This window comes from Triplophysa dalaica, chromosome 19 (assembly GCF_015846415.1).
Source record: "Triplophysa dalaica isolate WHDGS20190420 chromosome 19, ASM1584641v1, whole genome shotgun sequence".
Taxonomy (NCBI): domain Eukaryota; kingdom Metazoa; phylum Chordata; class Actinopteri; order Cypriniformes; family Nemacheilidae; genus Triplophysa; species Triplophysa dalaica.
Genome location: NC_079560.1, coordinates 13,548,382 through 13,568,503, shown reverse-complemented (window position 1 = coordinate 13,568,503; position 20,122 = coordinate 13,548,382). Strand labels below are relative to the sequence as shown.

Genomic DNA, 20,122 nt, shown 5'->3' with positions numbered 1-20,122 from the left:
AACATAACAGTTCACAGCATACTTCAATTTCCTCATGGCATGCAAATGCGAGGCTGCTGTCACTTTAAGAACGCAGCTAAGATGGTGTCTCGAGCGAGCTGCATTCGGCGCGCTTCCTTCCTGCCGTTGCCGCTTTAAAAACAGCATTGCAGATACGAGACGAGTCCGAATGACACAGATGTGATATATTCCGACTTTGCTCATAAGCTGCATACGTATGTACAATGCACCAGCTTTATGGTTAGGCGGCTTTCGGATAAGCGTGGGCTCAGAGACGCATGCACAGGAGGCTGTAGTGCAGAAGGGAAGTGAGAAGCGCGCTAATCGTTCAGCAGCTCTTGCGTTGTATGCTCATTTAAGGTTAACGGCGAGCAAACCGAAACCGGCTAACTGGACATTAATGAGGAATTGACGTCTTGCAGAATGGAAACCGGACAGCGACAGTCGTACCAAGTCGTGTCGTTAAAAATGCACATGCCGGTTAGGTTAGAAGCGAACAGATAGCGAACGAAAAACGGACTTACTTTTTTGTTCCGAGTCTCCGTGTGCATCTCGGTAGCTAAGCGGCAGTAAAGGGGTGGAGGGGGGTCGGTCGGGCGGGGTGATATTTGAATAACAGTGATCTCGATGTCAGTTTTTCCACCTCAGTTGGAGAGGAGAAAGGTGCGCTCGTTGCCTCTGTGGTTCACAGAAATCATATCCCCGGCATCGAGAAATAAACCCTGTTTCCGTCGCACCGGCCGTCTTTCAGTGTGAGTGTGTGTGTTTGTTGCCGTGTTTCAGGGTTGGGCTCGAGCTGCGAGTCTCTCCTCCGCCTCTCCCTGCTGCTGACCCCACCCTGCGTCCCCACCCCTTCACTGTGTCAATCAGAGCTGCTGTGTGTGTTTGTGTGCGTGTGTGTGTAGCCAGAAACGCAACAGCGGCGCCCAACTCGCGATAGTAGTATTTCAGTATCATCGTGATGATCATAATGCGCGGGTTACATTTAGTTGTGAACATGTCACCTCACATAATGACGTCAGGCTGCACCGGATGGTCTGAGCTGTGACCCCCATTGTGGTCGTTTGAATAAATACTTGATGTTGTATTACACTAGTAAAAGTTACATTTTTTGGAAATAGTTCTTACAAATATTGTTAAACATGTTATAAATGACTTTTCTGTGGAGATTAAGTCGATGTGTGCTTTATGATAATATCAACATGTTTCTGTGAGGTTTAGTTGAAGGGAAGAGAAAATAAACCATAAGTATGAAAACCATTTTGTCTACAAGATGACATCAGTGATGTGGGTCATATTAAAAACGTGTTTACTTACCTACACACAATATAAAAATCTTCCTTTTGGGGAGTAAAACACTAGAAATTAACATAAAGGAAATGTGTTTGAAGAGTTGATTGTTGTTGTGCTTGTATTGGGCGTCAATGTTTATGATTATTAACAATAATTAGAGATGTCTGCATTAATTGCTTAAACGTTTAGTGGCACAGCATCGTGATGCCTGAGTTTCAACTACATTTCCCAGCATTCCTTCGACATATAGCGTTACTTTCTGTTATAACGGGAAACATGAAGCGGTCAGTGACAACAAGTGGCACTAAAAGTTATAAGACACTTTTTGAAGAGTCTCTTTGTGAAGCCTGCATTTTATGCTACGGTCAATTCACCTCAGATTTGGGATATTTCCCACAACAAGCAAGGAAGTAACGTCTGGATTTAAAGACATTTAACTATTAGGCTAATGTTACTAATTATGAGTAACATTCAAACGTTATGAGTATTGTTAACTATTTCTAAACTATCCAGAAATGATTTCCTAGTTTAAGTGGGAAATATTGGCAAAACTGTGAGCGATTGTAGTGATTACATTGTATAAATGTAGTTTTAATCCTGTTTTTTTCCTTAGTTCTTTTCAATCTGATTTATTTAGTTGTTTTAAAACTTTTAACATAGCTTTTTATATCGGGAATTCTTGTTGCTTACGAAGTTTATATAATCATCGTCCGTCATCGGGGTAAATATTATTATAACGTTCAGTCCTCTTGGTTGAACTACACTTCCCACAATTCTATTAACCATTATTACTTCCTGTTGAAACAGGAAGTTTTGGTACAGCGTGGAAACAGAAAGCGATACGCAGCAAAGACACTAGTTTTAAGGGCAGTATAGGGTTTTACGTGTCATGTTATGGTTAGCCAACCTTGTTTTATTTGAAAGGAATAACACATACTTACGGATTGTGGATTAAAAGTTGGGTCAAATATAGTGGGCACTCTCCCTCCTTCTATAAGAGTTTGCGTGCGAAGCCTATGTTAAACTGTGACAGGTTCGCAGGAACCTTCGAAAAGAGAAACTGCAGCTACTGGTTTCTTAAATTGGGATTTTTGGAAGCTATGCAGAGATAAAGGTTCAATCATACAGCCAGAGCAGTTTGATGGTTTCCCCAACATCTAGTTACACGTAATAATAAAAGGATTTTCTTCTTCTGGCGTTTACATTTTTTTGTATGACTGGGCTGGTCATGCATATAGGCGATCATATGTTAACGTGATCATGGATGTGACGTCATTACCTTGATGATTTTCCGTGATTTTGTCTCCATATTAACATTAGTGTGGAAATTTGAATTATAAAAGTTAAATTGTTTATTTATTTTTAAAAAATGATTGGTTTTGATAGTGTGTTTTTTAGATTTAGTTAAATTAAATTGATCATTCGATTCAACAGTACATTTTCGCAAAGACGCTCAATTTGTCTGTCGAACTAAACTACATTTCCCATAATTGTTTAAACTTTTGCATACTTCCGGTTTCAACAGGATGTCTGGATAAAGTGGGAAACATGAAGCGGTAAGGGACCGATTTGTAGTGGTATCATGTGTATAATGTTATCATTTATTTGTTTTGGACTTTATGCGTTGATATATTTCGTTTACTTAGTTTGAATATGGATTTATTTATTTTAACGTGATTAAGCCGAGATGTATTTTTATAGAGCTGAATGTGTTACATTAGTCTCTTCGTCAAAAATATTTGAAATATTTTGTTATTCTTGTAAAATGGTTCTTTGCAGTTTAAACAAACGATTTGTTGAATGATGTTCATGGATGCGTTGTTTGCTTGGTGCAGTGACTCTTTTTGGGTTGAAATATCGCCCTGACGTGTTTTATTATATTCCCTTTGGTGTATTGTGATTTGTGTAGGGTTAATCGTCGTGTCTGTGAGGATGAGCCCACACCTGAAGAACAGGAAACAGAGGGCCAGAGACAACTACGCAATCTTCTACTAAAGCAGCTGGACACAGATGTAGATTTTGATCGGCAAGTTCCTGATAAAGAATCTAAAAAAATGCATTTTACCACCTCTTATCTTATCTCTATTTATTATTGACAACATTTCTCCCAAATTCCAATCATCTGCAGAAAATTGCAAGAGGACAAACTGGTCAAAATGAAACTAGGAAATGCATCGCTTGCAGATCTACTTGAAAAAGCATATTCATGTTTAAACAACATAACACTGGTTTTATTTGTGTTTATAAAAACAGCTCAACAATTAATATATGGTGGAATAAGCCTAATGTTTTTCACAACTTTCATGCGTCTTTGCATTCTTTCAGTCTTTAACATTGGTGTTGGGTGACTTTATGTCATCCCTGAGGTTTGATTTCGTTGGAATCCACGCAAAATACATGCTGCAATTTGTTATATACACTTACATTACAATTTATAATTCTGCATTTACACAAGGAAACTACAATGATTTAATATAGCTACAGAAACACTTATGGGCATATATAATATGCTGTTATTTATATGTATGTTGTAGGTGTGTGGCTAAGAAGAAATGCTTTGCTCCAGCGGCAGTATACAAGCCCTTTGGGCAGCAGGCAGCTGGTGTGAGGAGTCTGTCACAGTTCCAAACCCTGCAGGAGGGGGACCAGGAGCTGGCCGCTCTGAGAGATCTGGGCCTTACTGATGCTGAAATAGTGCTGTGGAGATCCAGAGACCTGCCAGAGAGCTTGTGGAAGGTCTGAATTACACACAACGTTTAGCGTAATCAACTGTTGAACTTGTTTTTTTATAATGGATTTTAGTAAAAACTTACCTCACATTATGGAGGATAGTAAGACATTTACAGCAGTGACGTCTTGTCAGGTTTACTAAACGTAATGTTTACCGTTATTTCAGGATAGAGGGGTTTGTGCGGCACCGGAGGCGAGGAATCAGCGTCTGCAGGCCATCCGGGATAAAATGGCAGCACACGCAGAGCTGCTATCCCAACCTCAGCGTTTCTCGAGTAGCCGGCCGCTGTCCCGCAGAGAGATGGAGATAGAGAACGCTATCTTCCATGGCAGTGACAGTTCCAGCTTCCTCACTGCCCTTTACCATCAAGGTTAAGAGAATTTTACTTACCACAATTACCTGCAAGCATTGTTGTTCATGTTAAAATCTTTTCCATTTTAATTCCCAGAGGAAGAATCACAGGTCACCCAGCAGGTGGCGACATCTACAAATGCAATGGACGTTTTCTGCAAAGACTTTCTTAACGATTATAACAAAAACTCAGAGAGACCAAAACCGTGCACAGAACAAACAGATCAGCCGTGCCCTGACAATGAACACTCACAAGCTCATACAGTCAGTGATTCAAGCCCATGCAAAGATGAACACAAATGCTCAGAATCGGGACCCGTGTTGGACACCGATAACCAGCCACAGTCACCAAGCATGACAGTTAAAAAAATGACTGTCAGCCAGTCCATTGGGACGTTAAATTCTACTTTTGTACAAGGGCATCATGGGCCGGTTACCATTAGTGGAAGAATAGAAGACATTTCAGAGGAAGAGATCAAGAACAACCGGGAAACGGAAGAGGGTATACGGAATATTCCACGTTTCAAGAACTACCAGAAGGGGGCGCCGTCCAATGTATGGGCTGATAATTAAAGCTTAACTGCTTTTGAAATGTTTATAAAAGAGATATACCAAATTTCGTTAAAGCTAAGTTAAAGAAATTTTGGCCGCTCAATTTATTTTGGCGCAAATACACAATTCATTTCCATTTTACATTTGTGCATGTAGGTGCTGTGTGTGAAGAACATGAGTCCACGGGCATCTTTGGCTCAGCTGGTTTCTCTCTTCTCAAGGTTTCAGAAAGATGACACACGGCCTATTCTATACCGCCTACTGACTGGCCGACTCAAGGGACAAGCGTTCGTTACATTCTCTGGTAAGAGAAACTGGTTGTAAGAAATGTTCTATTGTTGCAGAATAGCATGTTGTGTAATTGCTTCTATTTTGTTTTTTTGCAGATGCAGAAAGTGCCCAAGCAGCTATTGAGCTGTTAAATGGATACAGGATGCTAGATAAACCACTGATCATCGAGTTTGGAAGGAAGAAAAGTGGAAAGGCCGATGCAAAGATTGATGGATCTTCTGTAGATGCCAATAACACTTTGGGACCAAAGGAAATACAATCTTTAAATGAGGAAACCATATGAAATACTTATAAAACTATTTATTTGTAAATAATAGCATTGTGAATGCATGTTTGCATAAAAGAAACCATTCAAAAGACAGTTGTAATTCTTCTCTGGACCACAAGGGGACACCCATTCCCCATTATTCTATATATTTGTAGGCTCATTACAAAGACCCCTGAAATAAAAAAATAGTTTTAAAGCTTTAACTCTGTGTCTTCCAGTTTTGGGGTCTTGTAAATAGCAGCAAAATAGGGCATGTGACTTGTCCAGCACTGTGCTATGGACACAAATGCTACTTTAAATTGTGTGGCTGGTTTGAAGGTTATTTTAGTTTACTAAAGTTAAAACTTTGAAAACGTCTCTGTTCATTAAAATCAAATTCAAATTCTGACCTAAAAAAATTAAATGTTGCCTCAAAAATAAATTGATATGGCCTATGTTGAAAGCCCTAAAATTATAATAATCTAATAAATTATAAAATGATTAAAGGATATACCAAAATTGCTTCAACATTACCTAAAAATTAACACAAAATCTAAAGATCTAAAAATAAAAGATCAATTAAAATATTAATAAAACTAAGATCAAAGCTCTGGCTTGTTGAATAGAAATGTGCTATTTTTGTAATATGTGGACAGTAAAACACAATAAAAATCAGAGAAGTGCACTACAACACCCACCACACAACAGAGGCAAATTGACATTGACAAATGGCATTTATTTTCTTTAAAAAACGTAAGAAAGTCATTATTAACTGCAGTAGGACATTAGATCTGTGTATAAGCTTATGCATTGCTAAAATAAACAGAAATTCATGCTGTCAGTCAGTGAACCTAAGGACAGGTACATATTGATGCAGAAACTATTACATTACACTGCCCTATACCATCCCATAAAGTTACTCATTAAAATCGAGATAAAATCATTAAAGTCGAGTTTTACCTGTCCCATTACTGTTACTCATTTCTTTAAATGATAAGATCAGTGTTAAACCATGAGTTAAGCATTTACACACACTTAAATAGTATTTTATAATCTTAATGGTGACTATTTGGACAGAGCTGTCTTTATTATATGGGTATATATGAATAATGTTGGGTATGGTTTGAATTTTAAAGATCCTGATTCTGCTTATCGATTCCCAGTTTCAATTCCAGTTGAAGTAAAACATTTGATATTAACCTGTATGGTCAACTAGCCTGCTTATTGATTGCAAAAATTATACATTTCTGAGCACCGTTTTGTACATAGCAAGCATGTTTTGTCTGATTTATTACAATTCGTATTACCATAGTTTAGGCTATCATTGTTGTTCCTATGAAACTTTGGTAAATTTGTAGTTCATGTGCTTTATGGCATATGCTATAGACCTATAATTAAACTATTCTTACTGTAGTGAAAATAGCCAGGTTATTTTTCAAAAGGGTTTTTATTGAGATATCAGAAGTTCACAAGTTAACACATCCACATTTCTGAAATGCACACTAGGTATTGATAAGAGGAATTGAAATTTCATTTTTAAGTATCCTATTCAATTCCGATCCAATATCAAATCTAACCTTTTAATTCCCAAGTCTATATATAAATGAAACTAATGCTGCTGGTGTGCTTGTTTCAAGGTATAACATCACAACAGTTGTCATTAAAAATGTATAAAATAGTTCAGCATTGCATTGCATATCTCAGAACAATTCTAAGCCAGTTCACCCAAAATTAAATGTATCATTTGTTCGTTCTGACGTGCAAAACGATGTCGGTGTTTTGTGTCCATACAATGGAAGTCAATGGGGTTCTGTGTTGTCTGGTTACCAACTTTCAAATATCTTCTTTTATTCTTTAGAAAAAAGAAAGTCATACAGGTTTGAACTGACACTAAGGTGCATAAATGGTGAAAGAATTTTGGGTGAAATATCCATTTACGTGCCTTTATGACATTTCACCTTCACTATTGCAATTTTATCCTATTTGATTTAATTCTAAAATTAGATTCCAATGTTTACTTGTTATATTCTATTGCAAGAGTGCTTTCACAATCCAAACGGTATGTGCTTTTGAGCAAGGAACATTACATGTGCTTTTGTGCTTGTTCCCCTCTGACGTACCCCAACCAAAATTGTCTCTGATAGGTACAGAGCGTTCTTTGTGGCTAATATGAAGACAGTAATATTAAAAGCATTTTGCAATAATAATACAAGTATTCCAAAGACTTCACATGAGGAAAGATTATGCGTATGCCTCACACTGACAAACAGCCCAAACGTTAATTTACAAAATTTTCTAAATTGTAACAATATCTGACAAAATAAACATTTGCACGATACGATGATGATAAAAACAATGTTTCTCTATACGTGTGAATACAAGAGTTCAAGTGCACTTTTAGCTCACTGTTCAAGATCAGCCGGCTGAAAGGTCGTTGTGAAATATTAGCTCTGCGTGTTTGCAAAGAGGACCAAATAGGCCAAACATATCTATCTGGGTCATCATTGTTTTGAATTTTGAACCTCCAAAAATGACTAACTTTTAGTCCGTTTGGAGAAAGACATATTTTTGTGTGCCCCATCTCAGTTAAAATGGAGGCATTTGCTCTTTCAGCTGTGTTCAGTATTCTGCTTGTGCCAAATCCATCTTACTTGTTTGACGAGTCTTTATTGGTTCAAGTTATAATCACTTGAAATGGTACAAACCAAAAGCACAGATTTGCAGTATCACACAAATCCTCACACGTAACCCGTGGCGTCGTACCCAGCCGCTGCGTTATGCTGAGTCGATTTTCTGGAATCCAGGGCTGGCACAGTTGAATGGGTACTGGTGCTGTTGTGACTGTTCAATGTCTGGTTCTTGTTGGCAGGTCCAGAGTTCGCCGCTTTTTGTAGAGTGACTGGATGGAAGGGCATGGAATGGGGTGTCCCCGCTGGCATGCGCCACATCCCCGTGTGGTCAGGGTAGGGGTAAGGGTGCCTGGTGCCGCCGCTACGATCCGAGTCGTCGCAAAAAGACGCACTCAACAGTCCTCCACCTAACATGGACATGAGAGACGATGCCATTCCTACATACAGACAATCGCCGATTTCAAACTTGAGACTGGCTGGCAAGGTGCTGTAGAAGTTCTGCACCACCTCATGGGTCTTCCAAGATACAGGAATCAAAGACATCAGCCCTGCCAGGAGAAACAGGGAGCCACCCACCCCGGCCACTTTGGATTTTGCTGAAGAACCGTTCATACATGTAGTGCACTGCATGCCCATGGTGGACACTACACAAGCTAGAACTGAAAATATTGAGGAGATGACCATCATAGCTCGGGCTGCCTGTAGATCGATGGTGAGCCCCAGGATCGTGTTGTACGTCTCACACTGAAAGGCGCCAGTGCTCTGGTACACACATTCCATCCAAAGACCTTTCATGTTGACCACCGCTGTCACGATGTTGGGACCGATGAAGGCTGAAGTCGCCCAGTAAGGTAGAAGAGTGGCCACCAGGGTCCCGAGCATGCCAAAGATGCCCAAAAAGAACCCCATCAACTCCAGACCTGCTAACGCCATGTCAGCCGCTAAATCAACGTGTTCTCCAAAGTGGTTTCAAAGTCAACAAAAAGTCAAACAAAATGTAGCGTCTCTGTTGTTTACTGTAAAAGATAACAGCTTGATTTTAGCTCATGACATGCATCAGAAACACACAGGTCTCAATTTCAATAATTGATTTTAAAGGTCTGGAAAATGTACTTACACTAGATATGTTGAGGAAATCAGATGTTAAGTAGTTGGTAATTCACTGTGATTCATGTGTGTTCCTTTAGTTCCTCCCAAATTTGTGATCTGCCATTTCTTCTGCTCTTTAGATATTGAGGAGCCCCGGTCCATGTACACACAGATGCCTTTGGAAAATGTAAGTTAAAGATTTACCCGTAACTCAGCTCAAAACTGACCTCTTCTGTATCCATCCCAAAAGCAAGGCCATTGTGGAAAAGGCCAACATTTATCACAAAGTGGGTTTTTAAGAAGAGTAACTGATGAAACTTGAGATTTTTTGTTTCATTTTTGTTACTGTAAAGACGTTACATCATGAGGCGTTATGTTTTTATTACCTTAGTATGATCTATTTCTATCTACATGCACCGCTGGTCCCCTTACAAGGAATTTACCATGTTGTTTCTACAGAAGTCCTTAACAGACAAACTGCTCTACAGAGCGCGTTTCGGAAATATTTTATCTCCTTCAGCAAAAAGTCAAAAATGTGACAACATCTTAGTTCTGTGAGAGCCACCTTAGTGCTTCAGAGGGAGGGGTTAGCGATGGACTGAACTATTGGTTGTAATCAGAAACCTCACCGCTCAATTTTATACACCAGACTTAAGATGTTTATTAAACAAATTGTCTTTAAGTCACTTGAATTTAAAGGAGGATTGAACTGAGCTATAAAAGATGTTGAAATTGGTTGAACAAGATTTTTTAGACTAAACTGTTATTGATCCCTGTCCAGGAAAACGCCCCTTTAAGTTATACAAATACAACAGGATTTTGTAATTTAAATTCAAGTGACTTGTAAATACTAAAAGTTTTTAATTGAAATTATTTTTTACAGTGTACACAAATTAATAAGACGTATATCCTCAAATAGATTTAAACACTTTTGTAAATGTAAGTCACACTTAAGAACTGAAGAACCACTTCAAGTGCTATATAGCACCATTTATGACTTTCTTCCGAAAAACACAAAAGAAGATATTTTGAAGAATGTGGTTAGCTGGCACCAATTCACTTGCTTTTGTTTCTGTCCATGCAATAGAAGGGAATAGGGGCCAGTGCTGTTCAGTTACCACCTACATTATGTTCTTTTGTGTTCTGCAGAAGAAAGAAAGTCATAAAGGTTTGAAATGACAAGAGGGTGAGTATTTTTTGAGTGATCAGTCACTTTAAATGTAATTGGATAAGACACAAAATATTCAAGATTTTCACTTTGAGTCATTGAACACATGGTGTTTCTTTGGATGAATGAAGTCAGTTCCTATCAAGTACACAGAGCTCTTGGCACATGAAACAAAATATGTTCCACAATTTTTTTGCATAGTAAAATCATGCCTTGATTTTGGAACAATATATTACATTACATACAAAAATATGTAAAATTATAAAAACTTATTTGGGATATCTTTTCATGTTATAAATGCCTTTTGGTTTAATGATTGTTACAATTGAAATTGAAAATTGTGAAATCAGTTTTATTTCGTAAACAATCTAAAAGAAATAACAAAGAAACAGTCAACCTAAACTCACCTGGTTATTTAGTTATATCTTCAGAACGACAAACCCTGCAAGTTCACCTTCACCTTGATGCTGTCTAATCTTTCTTTATAGAAAAGTGCGTGTGTGTTTTAACTGGATTCGGCTGAACGCTCAGTTTAAATCACATGTCACTTCTCACGGTAATAAGATTATACTAATAATCCAGCCTCTTACTGAATGTGTTGTACCGAAAGGGTCAACAAAGAATAAACTAAAACGGTACATACAAGACAGTTTAAATTTACTTATTCCACAAAATGTGTTTTTCCCCACATCATTTTGGCCTACTTTTATCAAATAAAATGTGATCATTAGGGCTGTCACTATTAGCATGGCCGAAATACTTCTCATTAATGATTATTAAATTATCACAATAGGTTTTTATGAACAAATAATACTATCATTTTCTTTTTTTTGCAGTCGATAATCATGTTTTTTAATATTATGGTTATTGTGACACCCAGAGTGGTCATTATATAAGACACATATATTCAACTGACATTATCATGACTAACTATACTGATCTGATATTATCTTCTTAGAGTCAGACTGATAAATGGTGAAAAATATTACTTGTGGTAGTTTTAAATCCGAAACAATGGAATTATTTTTTGTGGCTTAGGTGACCAAATACTTTTTGGGTTGGGTTTAGTTTAAGCTTTCACGGATCTTGTTCAAGACTGAAACTTCAGGTTCCTAATCCACTATTTTTATACTATTGAATGTTTATTGTAATGATGAAATACAGTTGTAACGTTCATCTGGTCGCAGTAAGGTCTTTCGGTTAGGGGTGAGATGTGTAAAGGTGCGGCAGTGGGAACATTGCTCTTGTATGTGGACCCAGTGAATGAGAGCAGAGGAGGTGAGAGGAGTGTGTCTACAGAAGTGTGAGGACTGGTGCCATTATCACACAACCTCAAATGAGCTCAGAGGTGTTGAGATGCACACAATGAAGTAAAGTCTGAGCCCGAATGTTTATTCCCGAATCAACGCCGGTCAACTTTGACCTGTATGACCCGGACGCAGTGGTAAACACTCTGATATATTAAGTTATGAGTGCTGATAAATGAAATTTTATGAATCACAGCTATAATAAAATATCTGTCAAGTATATCAGAAAATGGTGTCTTGAAAATGTTTCTTGAGCCTTTATCGTATTGTATTGTACTGTAAAACTGTTACTAGCAAATATCAAGAAATATCATGCACTTCATATACTGAGGCATCGGTTATACAGTCCTATCAGGCATGTGTCATTACCCTGGCTTGTTGTTCTCACCTCGTCTCTCCAGACCTCGCTTTTGTGGAGGTGTGTGTGGATGACACCCTCCCTCACGCCTCCACGGACACACTTCTCCCACCATCTCTGCTCCTCTGTTCTCTCCACACGTGAACCAGGTTCCCACAACGGCACTTGCACACTCCGTCTCCGAACTAGACATGCAACGACCCCACTGCGACCTTTGATGATAAGCACTTATAGTTTCCCACTATTATTATTGCTCATACTTCTTATTATACAAGTTCCAAATGCACAACATTTGGAGAAGAGGTGAAAATTTGTTGAAAATGCTTCATAACTACAGGACCCATTCAACAAATTGTTTATTCAATAAAACGAACATACAACAAAACTCATCAAATCGTTTATTTAATACAATTATTATACAGTAAAACGATACAACAAATTAATATCAACATAAATTAGATAAAATATAATAATTATATTATTAGACGCGAGCCAAACACAAACCGGAAGTTAACTGGGGTCAAGCGTGCGCGCGTCAGATGAACCGGTCTATACAACTACAATTATAATACATTTGCAACTTTTTAAAATTGAAATATTTTTAAGATAATGCAAACTTCTTCAGGAAATGTAAATGTCTGGTTTTACTCTGTAACCAAAACAACAATTTGGCAGAAACTAACTGACCCAAATACGAATGAGATATTCGAGTGGGAGGTGATGGTGTGTCCAGAGTCACACATCTATTAGATGACCCTGTAACACAAAGGTCTGTTGCTAGGCACTAAAGAATCATCATTCATTCTTTGCTTATCTATGCATTTCTGACCACTTGGTCGTGGTACCACGAAGCACTGAAAAGACAAAATTCATGTATCTAAATTCTCAATTTGACCTCAAATTCTTGGCACAATTTAACACTTTTTTTTTAACAAAAGCTGCTGGAATTCGGGTCAAACAGTCAAAACAGTTCTGAGAAAACTGCACTCATGTTCAGCGATTGCCTGCACAGTCTTCAGTAAAACTCTTTTGCATGTATCATTTAATGCTTATGCGTGAGGTCATCGTCCAGGTCAAAGATTGAGTATGTAGGTGCTGATGTGGGAATAGTGTTTCTGCCTGTAGGTCTTGACCTGGGCATGTGTGTCCGAGCAGAAAGTGAGGAGAATAGTGATGGTCTGCAGTGTGAGGCCTGGTGTCATCTCAACACCTCCTCAGATAAGAGACGAAGTGTGAGGAGCACATTAGTGAACAGGGTCACTAGACGGTCGTAGCTTAATGCAATTCTGCTCGATTAACCTTTTACACTGTGATAGAAAACATAAATATGAATGCAATTATAACATCACACTTAAGATGTAAATAATTTACCGGAAGAACAAAACTCGAGGTTTACTTTGCCTGCTTAGTGCTCGCCTTGCTTCACCATATGTTGTGTTTCAGATGAGCAGAGGTGTGGTTAATTCAATCTCTATGTAGTAAATACACAGACAATTTCAAACATGGCAGTCAAAGATATCTAATGGTGAGAAGTCATAAATCAAACTAGGATTACATCTACTCACCCTGTATTTAAACCTGTATACATTTCTTTGTTCCAATGAACACAGAGAAAGATATTTAGAAGAATGTTAGCAATTTTAGTACTGGGACATCATCCACTACCATAGTAGGTAAAAAAAATCAGTTGAACACATCATTTTGAAGAATTTAGGAAAAACAAAGAGTTCTAGGGCACCTTTTACTACCATTTAATTATTCCTACTATGTTAGTCAATGATGTCCCGGACCATGAAAATTACAAACATTCTTGCAAATATCTTTCTCTGTGTTCATCTGCGCAAAGTCATTTATACAGGTATGAAATAACAAAAGCGTGATTCAATGATGATAGAATTTTCATTTTTGAGTGAACTGTTCCGTTAAATCACTGATAAAAAAAGATGTTTCAGATCTATGCATTGTTGCACAAACAGAGAACCAACAACAGTGACATATTGGATAAAATACTTTTAAAAATACATGGGTCATTTCTTTAGAATACTGAAAATGTATTTTTTTCTGATCCTTTGATTATTGAAATAAATAATTGTTTTTATATCTCCATCATTAATTTGGATGTATAGACATACAAACAATAACATAAAGCACTTATTTTTTTGACCAATATTCCTGCCCGAAGAATTGATAGATGGGATTTTTAGAATCTCACATTAGTTCCAAAGGAGTTGAAATATAGTGACAACTTTGAGCCTCTTTTCTTTTGAATCTTTTCACTTTGAATCCATTTTAACCGCTGAAATTAGGCCTATATCACTGTAAAAAGTACAGCTTTGATCCATTTTTTTTTAATTCTGTTAACTACAAACAATTTTTCTCCAAGATTTGAAATCAAAATTTATTATGCATTTATTTGCAGACAATGAAAACTGGAGAAACAGGTCAAAATAACAGAAACAAATCTCTGTATTTTTTCAGACCTCAAATTCTGCCACGGAAACAATTTCATTTTTTCTTTTAAGCAACACAACAGTAATATTTGTACATGTATTTAAAGACTTTTAATTTGATATCCATTTTTATCACAATCATACTGTCAGTCTTTCGCATTCGTATTGGATGACTTTGTCACTCCAGAGGTTTGATTTTGTCGAAATTGAACAGACACAGGACTGGATTGGACACAATATATCCAGAGATGTTAATTAATTTAAAAATTTGAAATGGTCTCTTCATTTTGGCTATATTATGGACCGTTTCATCGGACGCGCGCTCTGACCCCAGTTAACTTCCGGTTTGTGTTTGGCTAGTGTCTAATAATATAATTATTTAATTTATGTTAATATTAATTTATATGATAATTTTACGGTATGGTAATTGTATTAAGTAAGAGAATTGTTGAATTTTCTTTTTAATCACTAAACAATTGTTGAATGGGTCCTGAAGTTTTGACGCATTTAAACAAACCCTATAGTACATTGACATCTAGCGGTTGAGCATGGTATCGCAGTCTTAATTCAAAATGTTGGAGAGACAAGTTTAGCCAAGAAACGGTTCATTACATTTTACATTACATTTAGTCATTGAGCAGACGCTGTTATCCAAAGCGACTTACACATGGGGTAAACAATGGAGGCAATTGGGACATCGTAAGGACATTAGATAAACACCGTGCAGTGTGCTGTGTTTTACCTTTTCTGTTTTTCCTGTTTGCCCCTGTAAAGCTGCTTTGGAACAATGCACATTGTGAAAAGCGCCATATAAATAAACTTGCATTTAACTTGAATTGAATATTGAAAATAAACACATTTATTTTTAATGTTATCTGAAATAATGTACAGGCACTGAATGTGTTGGTGAATGTGTACTGAAAGTTAAGCTGGAGGTCACAAAAGTGCGCATCTGCAGGAAAAAATTTTTTATGTTAAGCTGTAACCTTCCATTAACACATTATAGGCATTATATACTTTATTATAGAGTATACTCAACACATGGTATGCTTGCAAGTCTTGCAAATAATTAACTCTAGATACATTCAGATACATGATTAACAAATTGAAAGAAGAATGTACAATAACAAGATGTATTGCACATTGCGGGGTCAGGCTATATCTGTGTTTAGGTGCTGGTACGGGAACAGGGATGCAGGTCGTGGTGCGTGTCTAGTGTAACTGGGTGCCAGCAAACAGAGTTGAGGAAGGTGATAGAAGTGTGTCCGTGCAGGTGTGAGGGCTGGTGTCTCCATACACACCTCCTCAAATGAGATGAGGTGTGATGCTTATGTGAGAAATACTGTGTCACTGAAACGAGCACACTGACCATGAACATAGGTCATCCTCATAATGGAAGAATTTTCCTATGTGGATACCAAAGTCTGTCTGGATAAGATAATATTTTATCATCTTCAGACTAGTTTCTGCATAAAATATGCTGTATCCTTTGGCCCACTGTGACTTATGAGACACAAGAGAATCAAGGATTCAGAGGAAACTTTTATTGCTCAGAGGTTGCTCTTTCATAGCTTAGAGTTTTCTGGATGCTTCATTTAAATATCAACTTCAGTCTCGGATATTTCTCATAAAATTGCAGAAATAACAACAGAAACAATAGAGACAATTGAGTAGAATACAATGAGAATATGGAGCTGCAAAAAGAATGTAGATTGTAGAGGTAAAATATTCTGGAAGATTTGACATTAAGTTTGTGACATTGTCAAGTTCTCTTTTAAAATTATATTACATTACAAATATGAAATAGATCTTATCTGTGATTTGTCTTGTCTATGTGTGGTTCTGACTCTTCAAGTCATCATTGTCTACATATTTTGCTATTTTCAAATGCCTGAGATTCTTTAAAACTAAAGATAACAAAACACAAACACTTTTTAACTGATTTGAAAGAAGAAAAATCAATCGTTTGGATCCCGATACAAGCTTTAGGTAATCTTTCTAGCCTCATTCCTGTGAATGAAGGACCAGACATTTTAAGCAACATGACCTGCATCTGTAATTCTTACTTAATTTAAATATTACTTATTACTTATGGTGTGCATAAGATTTAAAGGGATCTTAGTAAGGTTTCAAACAAAAGGAGTGCCCCCTGCTGGATGTTTTTATATTGCTTCACATGTGCACTAAGTAAGACTAAATGATGTATGTACATCTGGGTGGATCAGATTTCAATAAGAATATAGATGCTGATGTGGGAATACAGATGTCGGTTCTGGGACATGGAAAGAGGAGAAGAGAGGGGGGGGGAGAAATGGATCCGTGGAGGTGTTAGGACTGGTGCCTCCAGGCACACCTCCTCAAATGAGCCGTGGAGTGATGCTTATGTAGACGTGAGAATGACTGGCTCACAGGAATAGAACAGAACTGGACACTCTGACCCTGAGCTGAGGTCATAATGTAAAAATTGTCATTTTAACCCAACTTAATAGAAACCAAATAAAGAGAAAATAAAGCATTCAAGAAAAATGATTATCAGACATTATGTTGCCTTTCACGTGTGAAAGTCGATCAGACATTATGTTGCCTTACACGTTACACAAAAGTATCATTCATTAACATTAGTAAATGCATTACCAACATAAACTAACAATAAGCAAAATAGTTCTTGCAGCATTGACTTTTGAAATCAATAAATACAATTATTCATTGTAATTGATTATAATAATTTGTGTGTTAACCAATGCTAACAGACTTTTGATGTAAAACATGTATTTGCTAATTTAACATTAAGTAGGCTTTAGAACAGCTGTTGAAGAAGTTCAGTGTTGATTCATGTAGTTAACTCATGCAAGTGTTACTGACATTTCCACTCAAATCTTGTTAGAAGTGTGAAAGGACAGAAAAGGGGACAGTCTCTGTCTTCTTTTTTTGGCAACATGTATGTAGGTACTATTTGTGTTTTATTCTAACTTTAATTCTATATTAAACATTTACACTTCAGCTCCAGGAGACACACACCAGCAGGTTAGGAAATAAGTAATTTGCCAGGGGTAAATCACAGGGCTATAAAGGCAATTATGCCTGTGATAAACAGTTAAGCTATAAATGCAACTATAGACATTTTCACGAAAATGCATCTTTATGCAATCAGGGGCACTGTGGAAGGCCGTCCACTCACAAAAATAAAGTTTTTACATATTTAACGTAGGAAATTTACAAACAAATCTTCATGTGACAAACTTTATAATGTGTGTCAATTAGTTCTCAATTTTTTTTATAATTATCTTTAAAATAAATGTGCTCAAATTCATATTTTCTTGTTTCTTTTACTATATTAATAAAATAAATTAAAATATATACATACATAAAAAGGCAGGTTATGTCTTTTCAATAAAAAAATGAGGTTAAAAACAAAACATGATCAACAAAACCCTAATCTGATTAAAAAGTATACAGTTGTATGTTTCTTCGTTGTTTCTTTCTCTTTTAACAGCAGTGTGCTTCTTTCAACAGTTAATCCAGAGCAAGAGTTGGTGAATCTAAAAAAAGTTATGGAATTTCCTCTTAAATTCTTCACTGCATTCAAAACATTCAATGATTAAGTCAATCTTGGCTTGAGGGAAGGGTTATGGGCTGGTCACCTCATTGTTAAAATATTTCAAAAACATATAACTTCATCATCATTCAAAACCAGTGGGACAAACTTTGTTGCTTAAATGTAAATTATGTCCACAGTCAATTTTGGTCGTCAGCTAACATTTTGTGACATAGGCCTACTTACGTTTTAATATGCCATTTAAATGTGTAGCATTTTATTCTGCATTAGAAGAAAAACATCACATAATGATTGCAAATTTCGAGATTTGATAGATATGGAGTACTCAGACTAATCATGATAGTGTTGTTTTAAATTAAAGATTTGTGTTGACTAGCTTTAAAGAAAAACACATTTGTCAGACATGGGGAACAGAGGGCTGGTGATTACTGACATTCCTGACCATGGGGGAGAAGATTTTTTAAGAGCTCTTAGTGGCAGGGGGTTTCCATGACTCTGAGATCAGCAAATGTTAAAACAGACTGGGACTAGACAGACCCCCATGAGCCAGAAGACTCCCAAATGAACAGAATAAACAACATACCTCTTATTGCCTATCTATCTATCTATCTATCTATCTATCTATCTATCATCTATCTATCCATCTATCTATCTATCTATCTATCTATCTATCTATCTATCTATCTATCTATCTGACAGACAATCTATCTATCTATCTATCTATCTATCTATCTATCTGACAATCTATCTATCTGACAGACAATCTATCTATCTATCTGTCTATCTATCTATCTATCTATCTATCTATCTATCTATCTATCTATCTATCTATCTATCTCTGTCTAGCTGTCTATCTACCTGTTTTATATCTGTCGGTATGTCTGTCTGTCTGTCTGTCTGTTTTATATCTATCTATCTATCTATCTATCTATCTATCTATCTATCTATCTATCTATCTATCTATCTATCTATCTATCTATCTATCTATCTATCTATCTATCTATCTATCTATCTCTGTCTGTCTGTCTGTCTGTCTGTCTGTCTGTCTATCTATCTGTTTTATATCTGTCGGTATGTCTGTCTGTCTGTCTGTCTGTTTTATATCTATCTATTTATCTATCTATCTATCTATCTATCTATCTATCTATCTATCTATCTATCTATATATCTCTCTGTCTATCTATCTATCTATCTATCTATCTATCTATCTATCTATCTATCTATCTATCTATCTATCTATCTATCTATCTATCTATCTCTGTCTGTCTGTCTATCTATCTGTTTTATATCTGTCGGTATGTCTGTCTGTCTGTCTGTCTGTTTTATATCTATCTATCTATCTATCTATCTATCTATCTATCTATCTATCTATCTATCTATCTATCTATCTATCTATCTATCTATCTAATCTATCTATCTCTGTCTGTCTGTCTATCTATCTGTTTTATATCTGTCTGTCTATCTATCTATCTATCTATCTATCTATCTATCTATCTATCTATCTATCTATCTATCTATCTATCTAATCTATCTATCTCTGTCTGTCTATCTATCTGTTTTATATCTATCTATCTATCTATCTATCTATCTATCTATCTATCTATCTATCTATCTATCTATCTATCTATCTATCTATCTATCTATCTATCTATCTATCTATCTATCTATCTATCTATCTATCTATCTAATCTATCTATCTCTGTCTGTCTATCTATCTGTTTTATATCTGTCTGTCTATCTATCTGTTTTATATCTGTTTTGCTCTACATCTCCTCCGTAATTAGATTAGTAACGTAAACACTTCAGTTTCATTGACGTTATTTGATGATCTCATTACATTATCTCTAATGTTGAAGTAGTAGCACGTCGCTATCTCGCGCTTTCCATTTGTGCCTTTTGCCTAAACGCGGGTCAGTTTGCTGGACCTGCAGGAGGTCCGCGTGACGCCTTCTCGCAAATTTGCTTCTCCAAATGGAGCAATGGAGTCCATCAAGCCCCCATTAGGACCTCATTAAATCCGTTTAGTGAGATTTTTTGCACCTTTCTTAACGGGCTGAGGTGCGAACGCGTGCTTTAGCACAAACAGTGCCCGAGGCGCT

The 20,122-nt window shown here is 36.7% G+C and overlaps 3 protein-coding genes across 5 annotated transcripts in view; 1 reads left to right on the top strand and 2 right to left on the bottom strand.

The window, feature by feature from the left end:
* klf8 (Kruppel like factor 8) overlaps positions 1 to 663 on the bottom strand; it is a 32,453-nt gene extending 31,790 nt beyond the window's left edge. The window contains exon 1 of the mRNA XM_056730778.1: positions 525 to 663. Within this exon, the coding sequence (XP_056586756.1) occupies positions 525 to 551 (27 nt within the window). The 5' untranslated portion in view covers positions 552 to 663. The remainder of the gene's footprint in view (positions 1 to 524) is intronic.
* On the top strand, positions 138 to 5,689 carry rbm41 (RNA binding motif protein 41). Of its 3 annotated transcripts, none has more exons than XM_056730777.1 (8): positions 138 to 215; positions 2,819 to 2,849; positions 3,203 to 3,319; positions 3,828 to 4,029; positions 4,190 to 4,394; positions 4,473 to 4,930; positions 5,084 to 5,231; positions 5,314 to 5,689. In XM_056730777.1, exons 2-8 carry the CDS (start codon positions 2,842 to 2,844, stop codon positions 5,499 to 5,501), a joined length of 1,326 nt encoding a protein of 441 aa, XP_056586755.1. In that variant the 5' UTR covers positions 138 to 215; positions 2,819 to 2,841; the 3' UTR covers positions 5,502 to 5,689. The 3 variants fall into 3 exon arrangements, with proteins under 3 accessions (XP_056586755.1, XP_056586754.1, XP_056586753.1); XM_056730776.1 differs by lacking the exon at positions 138 to 215 and adding an exon at positions 615 to 752; XM_056730775.1 differs by lacking the exon at positions 138 to 215 and adding an exon at positions 2,083 to 2,460.
* Positions 5,690 to 6,893: 1,204 nt separating this feature from the next.
* cldn2 (claudin 2) lies at positions 6,894 to 9,351 on the bottom strand. Its single transcript, XM_056731216.1, has 2 exons — positions 9,213 to 9,351; positions 6,894 to 9,111 (listed from the first exon to the last, which is right to left on the bottom strand). Exon 2 carries the CDS (start codon positions 9,026 to 9,028, stop codon positions 8,204 to 8,206), a length of 825 nt encoding a protein of 274 aa, XP_056587194.1. The 5' UTR covers positions 9,029 to 9,111; positions 9,213 to 9,351; the 3' UTR covers positions 6,894 to 8,203.
* Positions 9,352 to 20,122: the final 10,771 nt, after the last annotated feature.